The sequence below is a fragment of the Garra rufa genome, chromosome 14, assembly GCF_049309525.1.
Source record: "Garra rufa chromosome 14, GarRuf1.0, whole genome shotgun sequence".
Taxonomy (NCBI): Eukaryota; Metazoa; Chordata; class Actinopteri; order Cypriniformes; family Cyprinidae; genus Garra; species Garra rufa.
The window spans coordinates 23,764,866-23,782,336 of NC_133374.1; the positions used below are offsets into that span (position 1 = coordinate 23,764,866).

Genomic DNA, 17,471 nt, shown 5'->3' on the forward strand with positions numbered 1-17,471 from the left:
CTGGAGTAATGCTGCTAAAAATTAAACTTTGAAATCACAGGAATAAATTACAATTTAAAATATATTCAAATAGAAAACAGTTGTTTTGAATAGTAAAAAATATTTCAAAATTTGACTGTTTTTGCTGTACTTTGGATCAAATAAATGCAGAGTTGGTGAGCAGAAGAAACTTCTTAAAAAAAAACATTAAAATCTTACTGTTCAAAAACTTTTGACAGGCAGTGTAATTTAATAATAAAAGTGTTATTCTTTAATACAAATTTAATAAGAAGAAGTGCTATACATATGCATTTAAATTTAAATAGATTGAAAATGTTCCCTAAAAAAATCATTTAAAAAGCCTATTATTTAATTTAGGACATTTACAGGATTAAATTTATAGTTTACTAGGGGATCATTATATTTGGGGTCCCTGACATGAATAAATACCAAGATAAATACACTACCATTCAATAGTCAGTAAGAGTTAGTAAGATTTTTAAAATAAATTAATTTATTAACATTCTTATTCAGTCAGGAAAATTAAATTGATTAAAAGTAACAGTAAAGACATCATTTTACAAACTTTTTCTATTTCAAATAAATGCTATTCTTTTAAACTTGCTGTTAATCAAATAATTCTTTTATTTAATAAAAAAAATCATGGTTTCCACAAAAATATTACATGGCACTAGAGCTGTGTTAAAAATATTTTAATCAGTTGTTAAATTAATGTTTAGGAAAAAAGTCACAATTGCGAGATATAAACTCTTCAGAATTGTGAGTCTATATCTTGCAACTCTGAGTTTTTTTTCTCGCATTTCTCAGAATTGCGAGTTTATTTCTTGCAATTCTGACTTTATAACTTGAGTTTATGTCACAATTCTAAGAAAAAAAGTCAGAATTGTAAGATCAAAAGTCGCAATTACCTTTTTTTATTTTTTATTCAGTGGTGGAAATGAGCTTCCATAGACTTCCATAGAAAATTTTGATTCTCAATTTATCCCAAATCGTGCAGTTCTATGCATCACTATCAGAATGATTTCTGAAGGATCATGTGACACTGCGCACTGCGGAGTAATGATGCTGAAAATTCAGTTTTTCTCACAGGAATAGAGTGCATTTTAAAATATATTGAAACATAAATTAGTTATTTTAAATTCACAATGTTGTTTTTAGTTTAGTTGTTTACAAGAAATATTTAGTTTTAACACACTACTAATTTTAAACAGCGGCCAATGGCTCAAGCAATGGTGTGAGTTTGGGGTAAAGATATTCATTTTGGTTAATCCATGAGGAGTAGTGTTTGGAAAATCTGAAAACAGTCATTTCAGCTTTAAAGGTGTCCTCTGTTCAGCTGACTCACCGTTAAAGAACTTGATGATATCAGTGAAGTCCATGTTGTTGTCCAGGATAATGTCCCTGTAAACCTCCACCAAGGCCAGTGCAATGAACAGGACGAAGTGCTTGGAGGAGATGCGAGGGGCGACCCAGATGACCTCCCATACCGCAAACACATCCTCATAGAGTAGCTCTGACACAAGACACACAGTAACTTAGGCAATGTAGGTACAAACTGACAAATAGTATCTTCACTATGTTTTAGAGCAGGGGTTTTCAAACCTGTCCTGGAGCCTCCCCTGCCCTGCACATTTTGCTTGTCTCTCTCATCTAATACACCTGATTCAAATCATCAGCTCATTAGTAGAGACTGCAAGACCTGAATTGGGTGTGCCTAATAAGGGAGACATACAAAATGTGCAGGGCAGGGGAGGCTCCAGGACAGGTTTGAAAACCCCTGTTTTAGAACATACAGGCTCCATTTTGGTAATATTTTAGTAAAATGAACCTTACCTCTTTTGAAGTCCAGGAGGAACCAGCGGTAGCAGAAGTAGAAATGGGTGTAATCTCCATTCTGATGCATGAGCTCAAACAACTCCGAGTCAAGGATCTGAAAAAGAAAAAAACCTCAAAGTTCAGAACCGATGATGTCATCAGAAGAACAGACAAATCACAGCGCTGACTCAGACAGGAAGAGGGAGAAAGGTCATGTGTCATGTTACCTGTATTAGTGACCTCATATTGGCGAAATGAGTGTCCATGGCTCCTCCGGTAGGGAAATTCTGACTCATCCTTTTCATTAGCTGAGTGAAACAGCTGTAGGCCAAGCACTCTTCAGAGGGGGTAAAAAGAAAAGAACATAATTATAAAAATAGATTTTTTATATGTAATTTTAGCCGAAAATATTAAATGTTGAAAATAGTTTATAATATATAATATAAAATACATAAAATATACATATATAAAATATATCATTAGTTGAAAGTAGTTTATACATATAATTATTAACCTAAAATCTTAATTTTGAAAAAGGTTGTAATGTATTTCAATATATTTATAATGTATTTCAACAAATATTGCTAATGTTATAATGCTGTATAATGTAATACAGTAAAGTTATAATACAGTAAAATAATAATATTATAGATACAATTTTTAACCTAAAATTGAAAAAAAAATAATAATGCTAAATATAAAATGAAAATTTCATTTTAAATATAAAATAATTTAAATATAAAACTATACATTTATAAAATAGTCCTTTAGTGCAAAAAATTAATTTAGAATTTCATGTAGTCCAAATTTATTACATTTATATTTACATTTACAATAGAAGAACAAATTAAAGGGATAGTTCACCCAAAAATGAAAATTACCCCATGATTTACTCAACCTCAAGCCATCCAAGGTGTATATGACTTTCTTCTTTCAGATGAATACAATCTTAGTTATTTTAAAAAGCTTCCAAGCTTTATAATGGCAGTGAATGGCTGTTAGTCCAATAAAGTGCATCCATCCATCATAAAAAGTACTCCACACAGCTCTGGGGGTTAATAATGGCCTTCTGAAGTGAATCGATGCATTTGTGTAAGTAAAATATTCACATTTAAAACTTTATAAACCATAATGTTTATACCAGAAGCACATAGGAGAGAGCAAAACAAAACACCGGTCAAAAATGTAAGTACAAAACGAGGATTTTTAAAGAAAACTTTGCTTTCTTTTGCTACTGTAAACAAAGCTTTGTTGCGCAACTAGCATATTCTTACCAGAGCTTATGCTACGCTTACTTCATCCGTTTTAAATATATGGATATCTTTCTCACTTAAACGCATTGATTCCCATCAGAAGGCCTTTATTAACCCCCTGGAGCCATGTGGAGCACTTTCTATGATAGATGGATGCACTTCACTGGACTTCAAAATCTCAACAGCCATTCACTGCCATTATTAAGCATGGGATAGCCAGAACTTCTTTTGTTATAACTCAGACTGCATATGTCTAAAACAAGAAAATCGTATACACCTAGGATGGCTTAAGGGTGAGTAATTCAAGGGGTAATTTATATTTTTGGGTGAACTATCCCTTCAAAAAGTCTTCATGTCTGTTATGTTTCAGTGTCTCACTCACCATCATCCAGAATGACCATCAGTGGGGCTAGAAGGTCACACATGCCTTGCACATAGCCAATCTCCAGATGTTCCCACACGTAACTGGATCATAAAACAGGACAGTGACATGAAAGACTGAGGTAGACTGTTTTCTAAGCCAAATTAGAAAATTAGTTCCAGTCTGTGATTTATGTTTCAATTAATCTAACAGACTGACTGATTTGAAATTCAATGAGCTGCTATTCTGAGAGACACACAGGCAAGTGAGAACACAAGCAGATCGACACGGTCCTCTACTGACCTGCACATGATGTTGCGCAGTTTCTCCAGGTTGCTGGGAGTGAAGTAATAGTAGTTACGATCGCAGCGCTGGACGTCTTTGTCTATTCTGTGCAAGTTCAGCGCCACTGTGTCCAACAGCTCGATCTGCACACAAGAACATTGACCAGAATAAAGATTTTTAGTTCAGCAGTCCATAAAACATTGACTTTTACAATTGACAGTGATAAATGTAGTTCTGTAATGAACTATGGCAGTGCATTAATGTACCGTATAAGAGGAGAAGGATGGTGTGGTGCCCTCAGTGGTGGTTGTGAGTTTGTCCAGCTGACTGCAGAGTTTGTCCTCGCTCAGAGAGTCCCGTCCACCTTGCTCTTCTAGTACCCCAGTGGGTGTAGTGTCCTCCTCCATGCTCTGTCCGTCATCGATGCTGGACATGATTTGGGAATGTCCAGACGCTACGGAGTAGTTCCTGGAGGAGGGCAGGCCTGAGTCTGGAGAGTCAAACTCCACCAGCGGCCTCTCGTCAGGGGCTAACATGGCCGGGGTAACCACAGTGGTTAAGGTGGGAGTACTTCCTCCCTCGCATGAGGTGTCGTGACCCCCTGCGTCAGGCTCATCCACAGACATGAATACCTAATAAGAGAGAGGAGATGGGATGGATGACTACACAACTAGATTTACCTCAGGTTATCTAGAATCCAAGTGTTGAAACAAGTGAGCAAAATATATTTTACACATTATATGTGTGTGCCACACGTTTGTGCTTATTAAAGTATTAAACAGTTAGCTTGGCATGTCAGTGCTTAATGATAATCATTTTCATCCATGACAATTAACCATAAACTACAGTTAGACCAGTTAAACTTACCCTGGTAAAAAAAACACCATATGCTGGTTATGTAGTTTTAATGCTTGTCCTTTGCTGGTTTATGCTGGTCATGTGCTGGTCAAGGACCAGCATAAACCAGCTAAAGGACCAGCATAAACCAGCAAAGGACCAGCTTAAACCAGCATCAAAACTTACCTAACCACCATATGCTGTTTTTTTCAACAGGGTAACCATGGTATTTGTACACTGTAAAAAGTTTTCACCAGATTCAACTTAAAAAGTTGCAGCAGCTGCCTTAAAATTTTAAGTTAAATCAGCTTAAAACTACAAGTCATTTAAACTTATTACAATAAAAATTAGTTGATTTTTTAGTTGATTGTGTGTTGAAATGACTTAAGTTGATTCAACTTAAAATTTTAAGGCAGCTGCAAAAAAAAAAAAAACAATAGAAATGATCACAGAATCTGTAAAGGTTTCACTGGTTATAATGGAACTTGCATTGATTTTAATGGAAAATGTAATAGTCCCTGTGGGCCTCTATTGGTAATTTGTCACCTTCTATATGTTTACACTAAATTATAAAAAAGTGTTTAAGTTAATAGTCAAAAGTATTGAAAAGTGTAATCAAAAATTACTAATTGCAAAAAAATAAAATAGTAGTATGTGCCACATCTAACATGTTTATGGTTAGCTTAGCAACATGTTAACGTCAAACTTTATGGAAAATACACTACTAGTCAGAAGTTTTTAAACAGTAGGATTTTTAATGTATTTATTTGATCCAAAGTACAATAAAAACATCTGAAATATTTTTACTATTTAAAATCACCATTTTCTATTTTAATATGTTTTAAAATGTAATTTATTTCTGTGATCAAAGCTAAATTTTTAGCATCATTACTCCTGTCTTTGGTGCAGTGTTATTTTCGTCAACGATGACGATGACAAAATCATTTCGTTGACGCCACTTTTTTTCATGACGATAACGAGACGATGACGAGATAAAAATGGCTCGTTGATGACTAAAACATGACGAGACGTGTGTGAGTTTTCATTGACGAGACGAGAATAGACGAAAATGTTAGTGGGTGGTCCGTCAGACGTTTAAAATGCATGACATTTCCGCTTATTGTGCATGCCAATTAAAACTTAAAAAGTATCTGACGCTATGGCAAGCCGTTTTAGCATTTAATACTCTTTGCTATACTAGTATGGCAAGCCGTTTTAGCATTCCATCCTTGTTTGTCTTTTATATTCTAAAACATACCTTCATTATTGTAATTATTGGTGAAAATAGTCGATCCGGAAGCTCACATTGTGTTGAACTATAGATCTGCTATTTTCAGAACTTATAAGTGACACTACCCAACAGCAAAATACTTACTGACCTACATTAATTTGTTAAAAGACTACCTTTTTCCCTTTTTTTGACTAAAACTAGACTAAAACCTTTTTGACTTTTCGTCGACTAAAATTGGACTAAAACTATCACATATAGAAGTGACTAAAATTTGACTAAAACTAAGAAGCATTTTAGTGACTATTTTAGTGGCATTTCAGACTAAGACTAAATCTAAGATGGTTGTCAAAAACAACACTGCTTTGGTGTCACATGATCCTTCACATGAACTTATAATATGCTGATTTGCAGTTTAAGAAACATTTATTATTGTTATTATTATTAATATTTAAAACAGTTAAGTAATTTTTTTCTGAATTCTTTGATGAACAGAAAGATCAGCATTTATCTGAAATAAAAAGCTTTTGTAACATTATACACTATGCCATTCAAAAGCTTGGAGTCAGTATAATTTTTCTTTTGGAAAAGAAATGATAGAAATTAATACTTTTTTTTAGGAAGGATGCTTTATATTGATTAAAAGCGATGATAAAGACATTAATAATTACTAATTACAATTACAAAAGATTTCCGTTTCAGATAAATGCTCAATGCTGAACCTAAACAAATTCTATTTAGCAGTTTTCAACAATAATAATATTTTTTTTAAGCAGCAAATCAGAATATTAGAATGATTTCTAAAGGATCATGTGACACTGAAAACTGGAGTAATGATGCTAAAAATTCAGCTTTGAAATCACAAGAAATATATTACGTTTTAAAATATATTCAAATAGAAAAAAAGTTATTTTAAATAGTAAAAATATTTCAAAATTGTACTGTTTTTGCTGTACTTTGGATCAAATAAATACAGGCTTGGTGAGCAGAAGACTTTTTTTTAAAAACATTAAAAATCTGCACTTTTTACTGGTAGTGTAACTTTTTTTGCAAGTAAATAACCTTGAATACTGCTTAAACAGAGCTTGTGACTGACCTCGTTGCTAATAGTGGAGTCTCTGTGGATGAGTCTGAGGACGTGGCTGTCTATACTGCTCCCTGACGACAACTTGGCAAAGATGGCCGACTGCATCTCTTTCTCCCGCTGCTTCACGATGACCTCACATGCCTTCCACTCCCGCATCACCTGCTGATACCGCGCTGTGATCTTCTCATCAATCTACAAAACACAAAAGGGCACCTCAGAACATGCATCATACCAGGACAAACTACCGTGACAAAAAAAGTGTGCTTATGAAACTTTACCTGAGCCATATCTTTCTTGTCCATCCCGAACTTATAGTGGCCCAGAAGAAATGGCCATACTTCCTTTCTGATCTCATGCTCCACCCCTCCATAGTAGACCAACCTCAGCAGCTCCAGCTCCTTATAATTCTGGCAAGAGAAAATAAGGGACAGATGGAGACAGCGGGACTACTGCAACCTACGGTACATGTGGCTGACCGCTAGTACCCTCTAGTGACCGAAGCTGAAGAGTACTAGGCTAACCTTACAGTCTTTCTGATATTTACTCCACACATCTTTGCTGAGACCTCCAGAGGCTTCACAGGGCTTGTCCGGAGGGACAATGTTGTGGTTGACCAGTGCTGAAAGGTGCGTCCTCACAGTGGAGAGGTGCCGACAGTAGGCCAGCCCTACAGATGGAAAAGTGTCGTAAGAGCATTACAGTACTGAATGTACAGCTGAGGGAGTTTTATACTAATTGATATGAAAAATTACACAGATTTTCTTTGGACTTACAGCCATAAAACGCTCGAGACACAATCTGTCTCTTCATATTTTGGCACAGCATCTTCAGTGGAATACTGGACACAGAAGGGAAACATCCGTTACATCTTTCAATACAGGAAGACTAGTCAGATGCTTTTGCAAAAATATATGCAAACTACAGCCAAACTGCATATATATTGCACTCATTAAAAATATTTAACATTTGGGTTTAAGTTTTTCTTTTGGTAATGTGAAAGTAACTTTAAAAATGTCTTGGAAGTGTCTCATTGCGCTTTCATCATTGTTTTTGCTACTCAAAGCGGTTTATGTATCAGTTTTAATGCCAGATTTAAGAAAGAAAGAAACAATATTGTGTGATAATGATTTATATACACTTGAGGTCAAAAGTTACACCCCCCTTGCGGAATCTGTTTATTTGAACCCTTTCCAACAATGACTGTATGATTTTGAGATCCATCTTTTTACACTGAGGACAACTGAGGGACTCATATGCAACTATTACAGAAAGTTCAAACACTCACTGATGCTCAAGAAGGAAAAACCATGCATTATAAGTCGGGGGTGAAAACTTTTTAAATTTGAAAATCAGGGTAAACGTAACTTATTTTGCCTTCTGGGAAACATGTAAGTATCTTCTGTAGCCTCTGAAAGGCAGTACTAAATGAAAAAATATGATATTTAGGCAAAATAAGAAAAATGTGCACATCTCCATTCTGTTCAAAAGTTTTCACCCCCCGGCTCTTAATGCATTGTTTTTCCTTCTGGAGCATCAGTGAGCGTTTGAACCTTCTGTAATAGTTGCATGCGAGTCCCTCAGTTGTCCTAAGAGTGTGAAAAGGTGGATCTCAAATTCATACAGTGGAAAGGGCTTTTTCTGAAGAACAGCGGACAGTTTAACTGTTCAGAACAAATGAGGGACTCATGAACAACTAAACAAACAAAAAAAACAAAACACAGCTGTGGATCATTCAGGTAACAACACATTATTACGAATCAAGGGTAATTTTTTTTCTTTTGTGGACTATGTAAACATATTTTACGTGAAATATCTTATTCAGATCAGTACTAAATAAACAATAACATGCATTTTGTATGACTCCTCTATTTTTGGTAAAATAATGAACATTTTGCAGATTCTGAAAGAGGAATGTAAACGTTTGACCTCAACAGTACATTGCTGTTTAAAAGTTTGGGCTCAGTAAGATTTGTAATGTTTTTTTAAAGAATTGTCTTCTTCTTATCAAGGCTGCATTCACTTGATCAAAAATACAGAAAAAACAATAATATTGTGAACTATTATTAGTTTAAAGAATAGTTCAGATTCTTTTTTCAGGATTCTATGATGAATAAAAGTTAAAGGTCCACTGAAGTGCCTTGAAACACGCAGCGTTATTCTATGTGGTGACGTACATTTAACTGAAACAAAAACATATCGCCCAGCCCCGCCCACTCATTTTGAATAGCCAATAGCGTTCCATTAATATCTGCTCGGGCAGGAGCCGTTGAGCTCGGTAAAGCCGCATTTGTAAGCTTATGACAGCCACAGACTAATAAATTACCACACAGATTCAATATGAAACTTGCTAAAACGAAGTAGTGATCATAATCATGCTGAGGCTGTGTAATTTAATACATGCCGTCCGTACATTTGAGCGCATATGATCTGCTGTGTAGGGGGCGGGACATTACGGACTCTAGAGAGCATTTGATTGGACAGAACGTTTGATGAGAAACTGAAGTGCACGGTGATATCATCCAAATCCTTGATTCATATTGGCGGAAGTGACGAGACTGTAAGTTTTGAATGCCCATATCTTGTAAACGCGAATTTTGTCTTTGTTTTGCAGCACACTAGCTTATAGATAACCTTAAGGCTAATATATTCATACTAAAAGCCAAAAAACTTTAATTTTGATTTCAGGGGGACTTTAAAAAAGAATTTATTCAAAATAAATATATTTTCTAACAATATAAGTCTTTGCCATAACATTTTATCAATTTAACACATCCTTTTTGAATAAAAGTATTAAATTCTTTCAATGAAAGTAAGAGTAAATATTTACTGACCACAAACTTTGATATGGTATTACATGGTTTATATTGTTAAAAAAGATTTCTGTTTTGAATAAATGCTGTTCTATTTAGTAAGAATCCTGAAAAAAGTATTACAGGTTCCAACAAAATATTAAGCAGCACAACTGTTTTCAACATTGATAATAAATCAGCATATTAGAATGATTTCTGAAAATTCATTTTAAATAATTAAATTGAAGCTCAAATTTGTATTAAAACACAAAACAGTTCAAATTGTATTACTATCTAACAGTTTTACTGTATTTTTTAACAAGCAAAACTCCCCAGAACCAGAAGTGCAAAAGTACAGCTCTCTCACCGGTCATGCATGCAGGTACAGCTGGCTGGAAGCTCGACGGAAGCGTTGCTGCCCCCAGTGGAGCAGGACAGACAAGATGACATATGACTGGTGCACTCGCCCTGCTGCCATGACAACGGGCTGCCGCCAAAACCCTGCATCTCCATCATGTCCCCGTGGTCTACTAGGGCGTGGGAGTGCAATAGACGGGAAAGAGGCAGTGCGAGAGAAGGAGAGAGGAAATGAGAGATGATTAAGCAAACATGAAACCTGCTCTAGTAACCTGCATTTGAGATTTATTACTATTAATATCACTAGGATCATTGAAAATGGGCATTTTCTTTCTTCTCAGAGCTACTCTACAATAAGAAGCTGTTGGAAAGACGGTGGAAAGCTGCCATATGGGGATTCATTTCACATCCCAGACACCATAAAAACATCTCTACTGGAAATTAGGCTTTTACAGCTGGACTGGAATGGTCATAAAGCATCATATTCAGCCTCAGATTCACTGAATTTCAGGCCTCAGCTCAACCATGAGATAATTAAGGAAGAGTAAAATGCATCCTAAACTGCATTTTAATATACCTGATTTGAATGTTTTATATATTTAGCAATTTAGGTATTTAGATTAGGGCTGTCAATCAGTTAAAGAAATTCATTACATTTAATTACAATTAAATACAGTACTCCCATATCAGTTTTGATTGAGAAAACATCTAATTGATGAGACCAATTTGGAGTAGACATCACAGTAACATCACTTGCAGCTGGCACACATTGTAGTGGCAGAAAAACACTGGTAACGAATTGACTATGGATGAAATCTGCTATTATTACTCTACTTTTAAAGCATAAATTTGATTTAAACAATAGGTTTACATAATATTCACATATTCAGTTCATGGAAGACATTATATTAGCCTACTGTTACAGCATGAAATATTATTTAAACCTATTACATTTGACAGTTATCTTAGTTCGGACTTCATAACTTGATTTAACTCAATAAAATAGAGTTTGTCAATTCTATATGCTGCGTTCACACCAAACGCGAATATGCGTCTAAATTCGCGCCTGCCGCGTCTAGTTATACGCGTGACCACTTTGTGTTCATTCGCGCGTCAGAGGCGAAAGTTTCAAAAGTTTCGAACCCCGTTGGCGGCCATCTTTTTACAAGATGTCTATTGTTGATCGGTCATTTATCGAGAGAGTCACCGCTCTGTATTTGCTCTGGAGAGCAGAACAGCGGCGTAGGGATCATCGTCGCCGTAATTGGGTCCACCAGACCCTTCGGAGGCGAACCCAGTTCGGCGAGTTTCATCATTTGCTCCAGGAGCTGCGCCTGGATGACGGCCGCTTTCAGCGGTACTTCCGCCTGTCCCGCGCCCAGTTCGATGACCTGCTGTCCCGCATCGGAGCGAGGATCACCCTCCAGGACACCAACTACAGGCGCTCTATCCCATCTGTCTTCGGTTAGTAAATGTATATGATATTTTAAATACAGTATATTCAATATGCTAACATATGCTATCAATGTTTTTTTTTTAACTGTGGTACAGATACCACTGTTGGCGCTCTTTCTAGTGATACTGAGTTAACTGCTATAACCTAGACATTAACCTAGAAATTATTCTCTTGGCAGACGTGATACTGTCATGTTTCTCTGTATAAATACAGTGATCTTTGGAGTGCATCACAGCATCAAGCAGGCTCCTGATTGGTTAACGCAGCGCGAATTGACGCAGAAGTTCAGATTTTTCAACTCGGGCGGCAGACGCGAATTCGCGTCAAACGCGTGAATGCACAAAAAGCACAATTCGCGCTTAACGCGCGTAACGCACCAGACTAGACGCGCGAATGAGGCGAATTCGCGTCTACCGCGCCGCGCCAAACGCTTCATTCGCGCCGCAAGAACTCCAGACGCGCGTAAACGCGTCTTACCATCACCATTGAAATCACTCGCGCCAGACGCATATTCGCGTTTGGTGTGAACGCAGCATTAGGAGAAAAAAAAGCCAGAAGTGTGGGATATAAACTTTAATGATTCTGAGCCTAGGCGAAATAAGAGTATGATTTTTCTCATCAGAATTGTGAGAATAAAGTAATTTTTTTTACATCTAAACTCAAATTTACCTTTTTTATTCACTTATTCCATGGATTCCATAGACTGCTACTTGAAAACTGTCATTTTCTGTCACCAGAAAGGCTCCGCCCACAAAAAAAACGTCATCACTGTTTGGGAACACCGAAATTGATCTATTGCGGTTGATGTAATTACTTTGTAGACATTAAGAAAAAGTCTCTAAATGTTGATATATGTATTTTATTTCCATATTATTGAACATAAAATTATCAGTTTATCCATAAGGGCCGTCAAGTCTTGCTGTTTTTTTAGTATCTCACACCATGAGCACTACGGTTTTCAAGAAAAAGTTTACTTCCAAAATGAAAATTTCCTCATAATTTAGATGTTGATGTGTTTCTTTCTTCAGTTGAAAACAAATTAAGGTTTTTGAGGAAACCATTTCAGGATTTTTCTCCATATAGTGGACTAAAATGGTGGCTAACAAGTTGAAGGTCCAAATTACAGTTTAAATGCAGCTTCCAAAGGCTCTACACGATCCCAGCCGAGGAATAAAGGTCTTATCCAGTGAAACGATCAGTCATTTTCTAACAATAATACAAATTTATATAATTTTTAACCACAAATGCTCATCTTGCACTACCTCAACCTCATGCATTACGGCACAAGCGGAAGTACCGACCCAGTGTTTACCAAACAAATGTGCGAAGAAAGTCTAAAGGTCTTTACAAAAAAGTTAAGGCTAGGATTGTGTAGAGCCCTTTAAAGCTGCACTGAAACTGCAATTTGCACCTTCAACCTGTTGGCCACCATTGAAGTCCACTATATGGAGAAAAATCCTGTAACGTTTTCCTCAAAAACCATAATTTCTTTGTGACTCACAAAAGAAAGACATGAACATCTTGAATGACATGGGAGTGAGTAAATTATAAGGAAATTTTCATTCTGGAATAGAACTTCTCCATGAAGTGTCTCTAGATGTTGATATATGTGTTTTAGTTTTATATTATTGAACATAAAACTATCCGTTTATCGATAGGGGCCGTGTAAACACAATTTTTTTTTTTAGCATCTCACATCAAGAGCACTTCACTTTCAGAATTAAAATTTCCTAGGACTTCAATGGTGTTCAATGTTGGCCAATGGGTTGAAGGTCCAAATTGTAGTTTCAATGCAGCTTCAAAAGGCTCTACACGATCCCAGCCAAGGAATAAGGGTCTTGTCTAGCGAAACGATTGATCATTTTCTACGAAAAATACAAATTTATATACTTTTTAACCACAAATGCTCACAACCTCACGCATTACGTAATCACACATATGTGATGTAGAACCGACTCATTATTTACAAAGTGAACATGCAAATAAAGTAAAACGCTATTTACAAAACAAAAGGTAAAACAACGATCTCGGGTGATTTTTAAGTTGGAGGAGAAATAAGATTTCGCCCTACCCTACCTTTTTGAACTGAAGTACACAGACGAAGACTTAACCATGTGCATATGCATCGCTGAAACAATTTTTTCAAGAAAACGAACAACCGTTTCACTAGATAAGACCCTTATTCCTCAGCTGGGATTGTGTAGAGCCCTTTGAAGTTGCATTGAAACCGCAATTTAGACCTTCAACCTGTTGGCCACCATTAAAGTCCTATATGGAGAAAAATCCTGGAATGTTTTTTCTCACAAACCTTAATTTTATTGTGACTGAAGAAAGAAATACATGATCTTGGATGACATGGGAGTCAGTAAATTATCAGGAAAGTTTCATTCTGGAAGTGAACTTCTCAAGTCTTAATGGTGGCCAATGGGTTGAAGGTCCAAACTGCAGTTTCAATGCCGCTTCAAAGAACGCTACATGATCCCAGCCGAGGAATAAGGGTCTTGTCTGGTGAAACAATCCCATTTTCTAAGTTAAATACAGTTTTATCTAATTTTAAACCACAAATGCTGGTCTAAATGTACATGAACATCTTGGATGACATTCTGGAATTGAAGTTCACTGTTTAATTTTGATATTATTGAACGTAATTTTTTTTTTAAAGTTGTGTGTACACAGCCCCTATCGATAAACGGATAGTTTTAACATCATTCTATGTACAAATGTAGTACAGTCAAGTTTTGCTGTTTTTTTTTAGCATCTCATGCCATGAGCACTGCTGTTTTGAGTCAACTTATCTCGAGTTTAAAGTACTTTGGCTTTATAAACGTGTCTTGATATCCCTTTCTTTTGTTCAGTTCTGTATTTTAAAATGTAAGAACACATTGCCTGCACTCCATAAGTTTGGTTTTGCCAAAAGGCATTGCCTAAAGGTTGTATTTTAATCTTGAACCACATTCATTGCATATTTTGTTCAGTTTAAAGTAATACCACTAAACAAAACAAAAAATGTTAAATTGACAGCCCCAATTTAGATGTACTTTTCGTTCCAGATATTTCTTCCTGTCAGAAATGGCATTAACCAGATGTCCTTAAACACACATAATGAAATCAAAGCAAACCTGAAGTATAAGGATATCAAAAACATGCATCTATGAATGAACAGAAGGAAAAGGTGTAAAACGATGCGGGGATGCCATGCCAGGAGACCTGCCAGTCAATCGATCAATCAATCACAGTGTCACAAATCAAGCCAGGCACTGGTAGAGCTTGGAGAGGAGTATAGAAGGACAGACAGTAACCATTCCTACCATGCTGGATGCATCAGATTGAACCATGACAAAAATAAAGACAAATCAAGAAGAGGAATGTATACTGTGTGTAGTTGTAGTAAAACGTGAAGAGAGTGAATCAACTGAACCAAAAGAGTCGAGAGTAAACGTAAATGCTCTTCACCTTAATTCTTCAGGTTGGAGCTGGTGACCTGCTATACACTGGTTGTAAGCAAAATAACAGCGTGGACGGAGAGCATGTACTCAATATCTGTCCCTGAAAGTCTGCCGTGGGCTACGGGACTTTGGTAAGGCTATGATCGAATGGGCGACGCGTTCACGGAACGATTCGCGTGTCTACTACACCAGAACCCCACAGGACCTAACTGATATAATGAAAGGTGACTGCAGTTAGTGAAGAATTACAGTGAACAGCATTGCAGAAAACCGGCTCAACACAGGAGGAACACCAAAACAACAACAACGACAACTCAAACCAAAGAGGAAAAGAGAGAATTCATAAAAGAGAAGGAGACACAGTTCTGACAAGTAAGCGGTGGAGCACATTCGCCACAAAGATCCAAACCAAACCAAAAGAAATAGAATACATAACGTGTGCAAATTCGGCATGCAAAGCCCTCAAGCATTTGGCAGTGAAACCAAAGAAAGACACAGAGCCTGAAAATAACCAAGGACTTCTCTAAGGACTTTTCTGTGTCAACCAAAGAGTGCAAAAGGAAAACAGCAAATCATTGGAAGCATTGCTGCCTGGCCGCCACAGTCAGGCCCAGCAGTGCAGAGAGGAGGAGAGACTGTACTCCACAAACACTATCACACCTCCTAGGTCAGTCAGGTAGTGTCGTGTATGTGAGATGAACGAGGACAAAGGCAGAGTAGTAGTGTGACAACGTGGCAGGGCACTGGAAGCTCTCCCGACTGTGAGAAAGGTTAGCGTTGGTAACCCCCGGCAACGGAGGCGTGGAGGGAAAAGAGTGACGACAGTGGAGGAGAGAGAGTGAATCAGGCAGAGAGAGATGTGCACTGTACTGACCTCACACACACACGTTGGGTTTACATGTTTTATGGGGACATTCCATAGGCGTAATGGTTTTTATACTGTACAAACCGTATTTTCTATGGCCCTACACCTACCCTACACCTAAACCTAGCCCTCACAGGAGATTGTGCATACTTTTACTTCCTCAAAAAAACTCATTGTGCATGATTTATAAGCCTGTTTCCTCATGGGGACCTAAGAAATGTCCCCACAAGGTCAAAATCTACTGGTATTACTATCCTTGTGGGGACATTTGGTCCCCACAACATGATGAATACCAGGTACACACATACACACACACACACACACACACACACACACACACACACACACACACACACACACACACACACACACACACATGTTGGGTTTACATGTTTTATGGGGACATTCCATAGGCGTAATGGTTTTTATACTGTACAAACCGTATTTTCTATGGCCCTACACCTACCCTACACCTAAACCTAGCCCTCACAGGAGATTGTGCACACTATTACTTCATCAAAAAAACTCATTGTGCATGATTTATAAGCCTGTTTCCTCATGGGGACCTGAGAAATGTCCCCACAAGGTCAAAATCTACTGGTATTCCTATCCTTGTGGGGACATTTGGTCCCCACAACATGATGAATACCAGGTACACACACACACACACACACACACACACACACACAAACCCAAATGTGAAAATAAGGGATATTCAAGATTTGTGTGCATAAAATGTAATATTTGTTTTAAAATTACTATTTTGTAAATTAATTAAAATTAAATGAAATGTTTCAACATTTATATATTATTAAAACAATAATATAATGTTCTCCTTTTTTATAATAAATATATTGTACTTCCAACAATTTATTATATTTAAAAAAATATTAATTTTTTAGTTATTTTAGGCTAGCGTTATAAAGATTTTAGAGAAAGATTTGTAATACATATATTTTACTTATTAGAATTTATTACATTTAAAATAAAGTAAAATAAAATAAAAATGCTTCAACATTCATATTATTGAAATAAATTAATAATATAATTTTTTGTCCTAGATTCTAATAAATATATTGAACTTATAACAGTTTATTATATTTAAAAGAATATCAACATTTTAGAAAAATTAATTTTTAATACATACATTTTATACATAAGAATTTATTCAATTTAAAATAAAGTTAAAAAAAAATTAAATTAAAAAATAAGATAAAAATGCTTCAACATTCACATTATATGAATTACATTTATAATTGTATTGTTAAATTTTTTCCAACTTTTTTGTCCAAGATTTGTATTTAATATATTGCACTTATAACAATTTATTGTATTTTTAAAAAGTTTCAACGTTCATATTATATAGATTAATTAAATAAATAAATCGATTTTTCTACCTAGTTATTTTAGGCTAGAACTTTAAGCATTTTAGAAAACTAGATTTGTAATAAATATATTTTACTTATTAGAATTTATTACATTTAAAATAAAGTATAATAAAATTAAGATAAAAATGCTTCAGCATTCATATTAGTGAATTAAATTAATAATATAATGGTTCTTTTTTTTCTAGGACTTTTTTTGTCCTATATTTCTAATATATTGTACTTTTAATAGTTTATTATATTTTTAAAAAAAAATGTTCTGACATTATAGAAAAATATATTTTTAATACATACATTTTATACATAA

General features: G+C 35.8%; 1 protein-coding gene across 1 annotated transcript in view; it reads right to left on the reverse strand.

The window, feature by feature from the left end:
• The window catches only part of sgsm2 (small G protein signaling modulator 2), an 86,633-nt gene that overhangs the window by 1,470 nt on the left and 67,692 nt on the right, over positions 1–17,471 (reverse strand). Inside the window, exons 13-23 of the mRNA XM_073818108.1 lie at positions 10,023–10,182; positions 7,640–7,704; positions 7,388–7,533; positions 7,145–7,273; positions 6,876–7,058; positions 3,981–4,346; positions 3,733–3,857; positions 3,451–3,533; positions 2,043–2,152; positions 1,834–1,930; positions 1,346–1,513 (exon numbers count right to left, since the gene is read on the reverse strand). Of these exons, the coding sequence (XP_073674209.1) occupies positions 1,346–1,513; positions 1,834–1,930; positions 2,043–2,152; positions 3,451–3,533; positions 3,733–3,857; positions 3,981–4,346; positions 6,876–7,058; positions 7,145–7,273; positions 7,388–7,533; positions 7,640–7,704; positions 10,023–10,182 (1,632 nt within the window). The remainder of the gene's footprint in view (positions 1–1,345; positions 1,514–1,833; positions 1,931–2,042; positions 2,153–3,450; positions 3,534–3,732; positions 3,858–3,980; positions 4,347–6,875; positions 7,059–7,144; positions 7,274–7,387; positions 7,534–7,639; positions 7,705–10,022; positions 10,183–17,471) is intronic.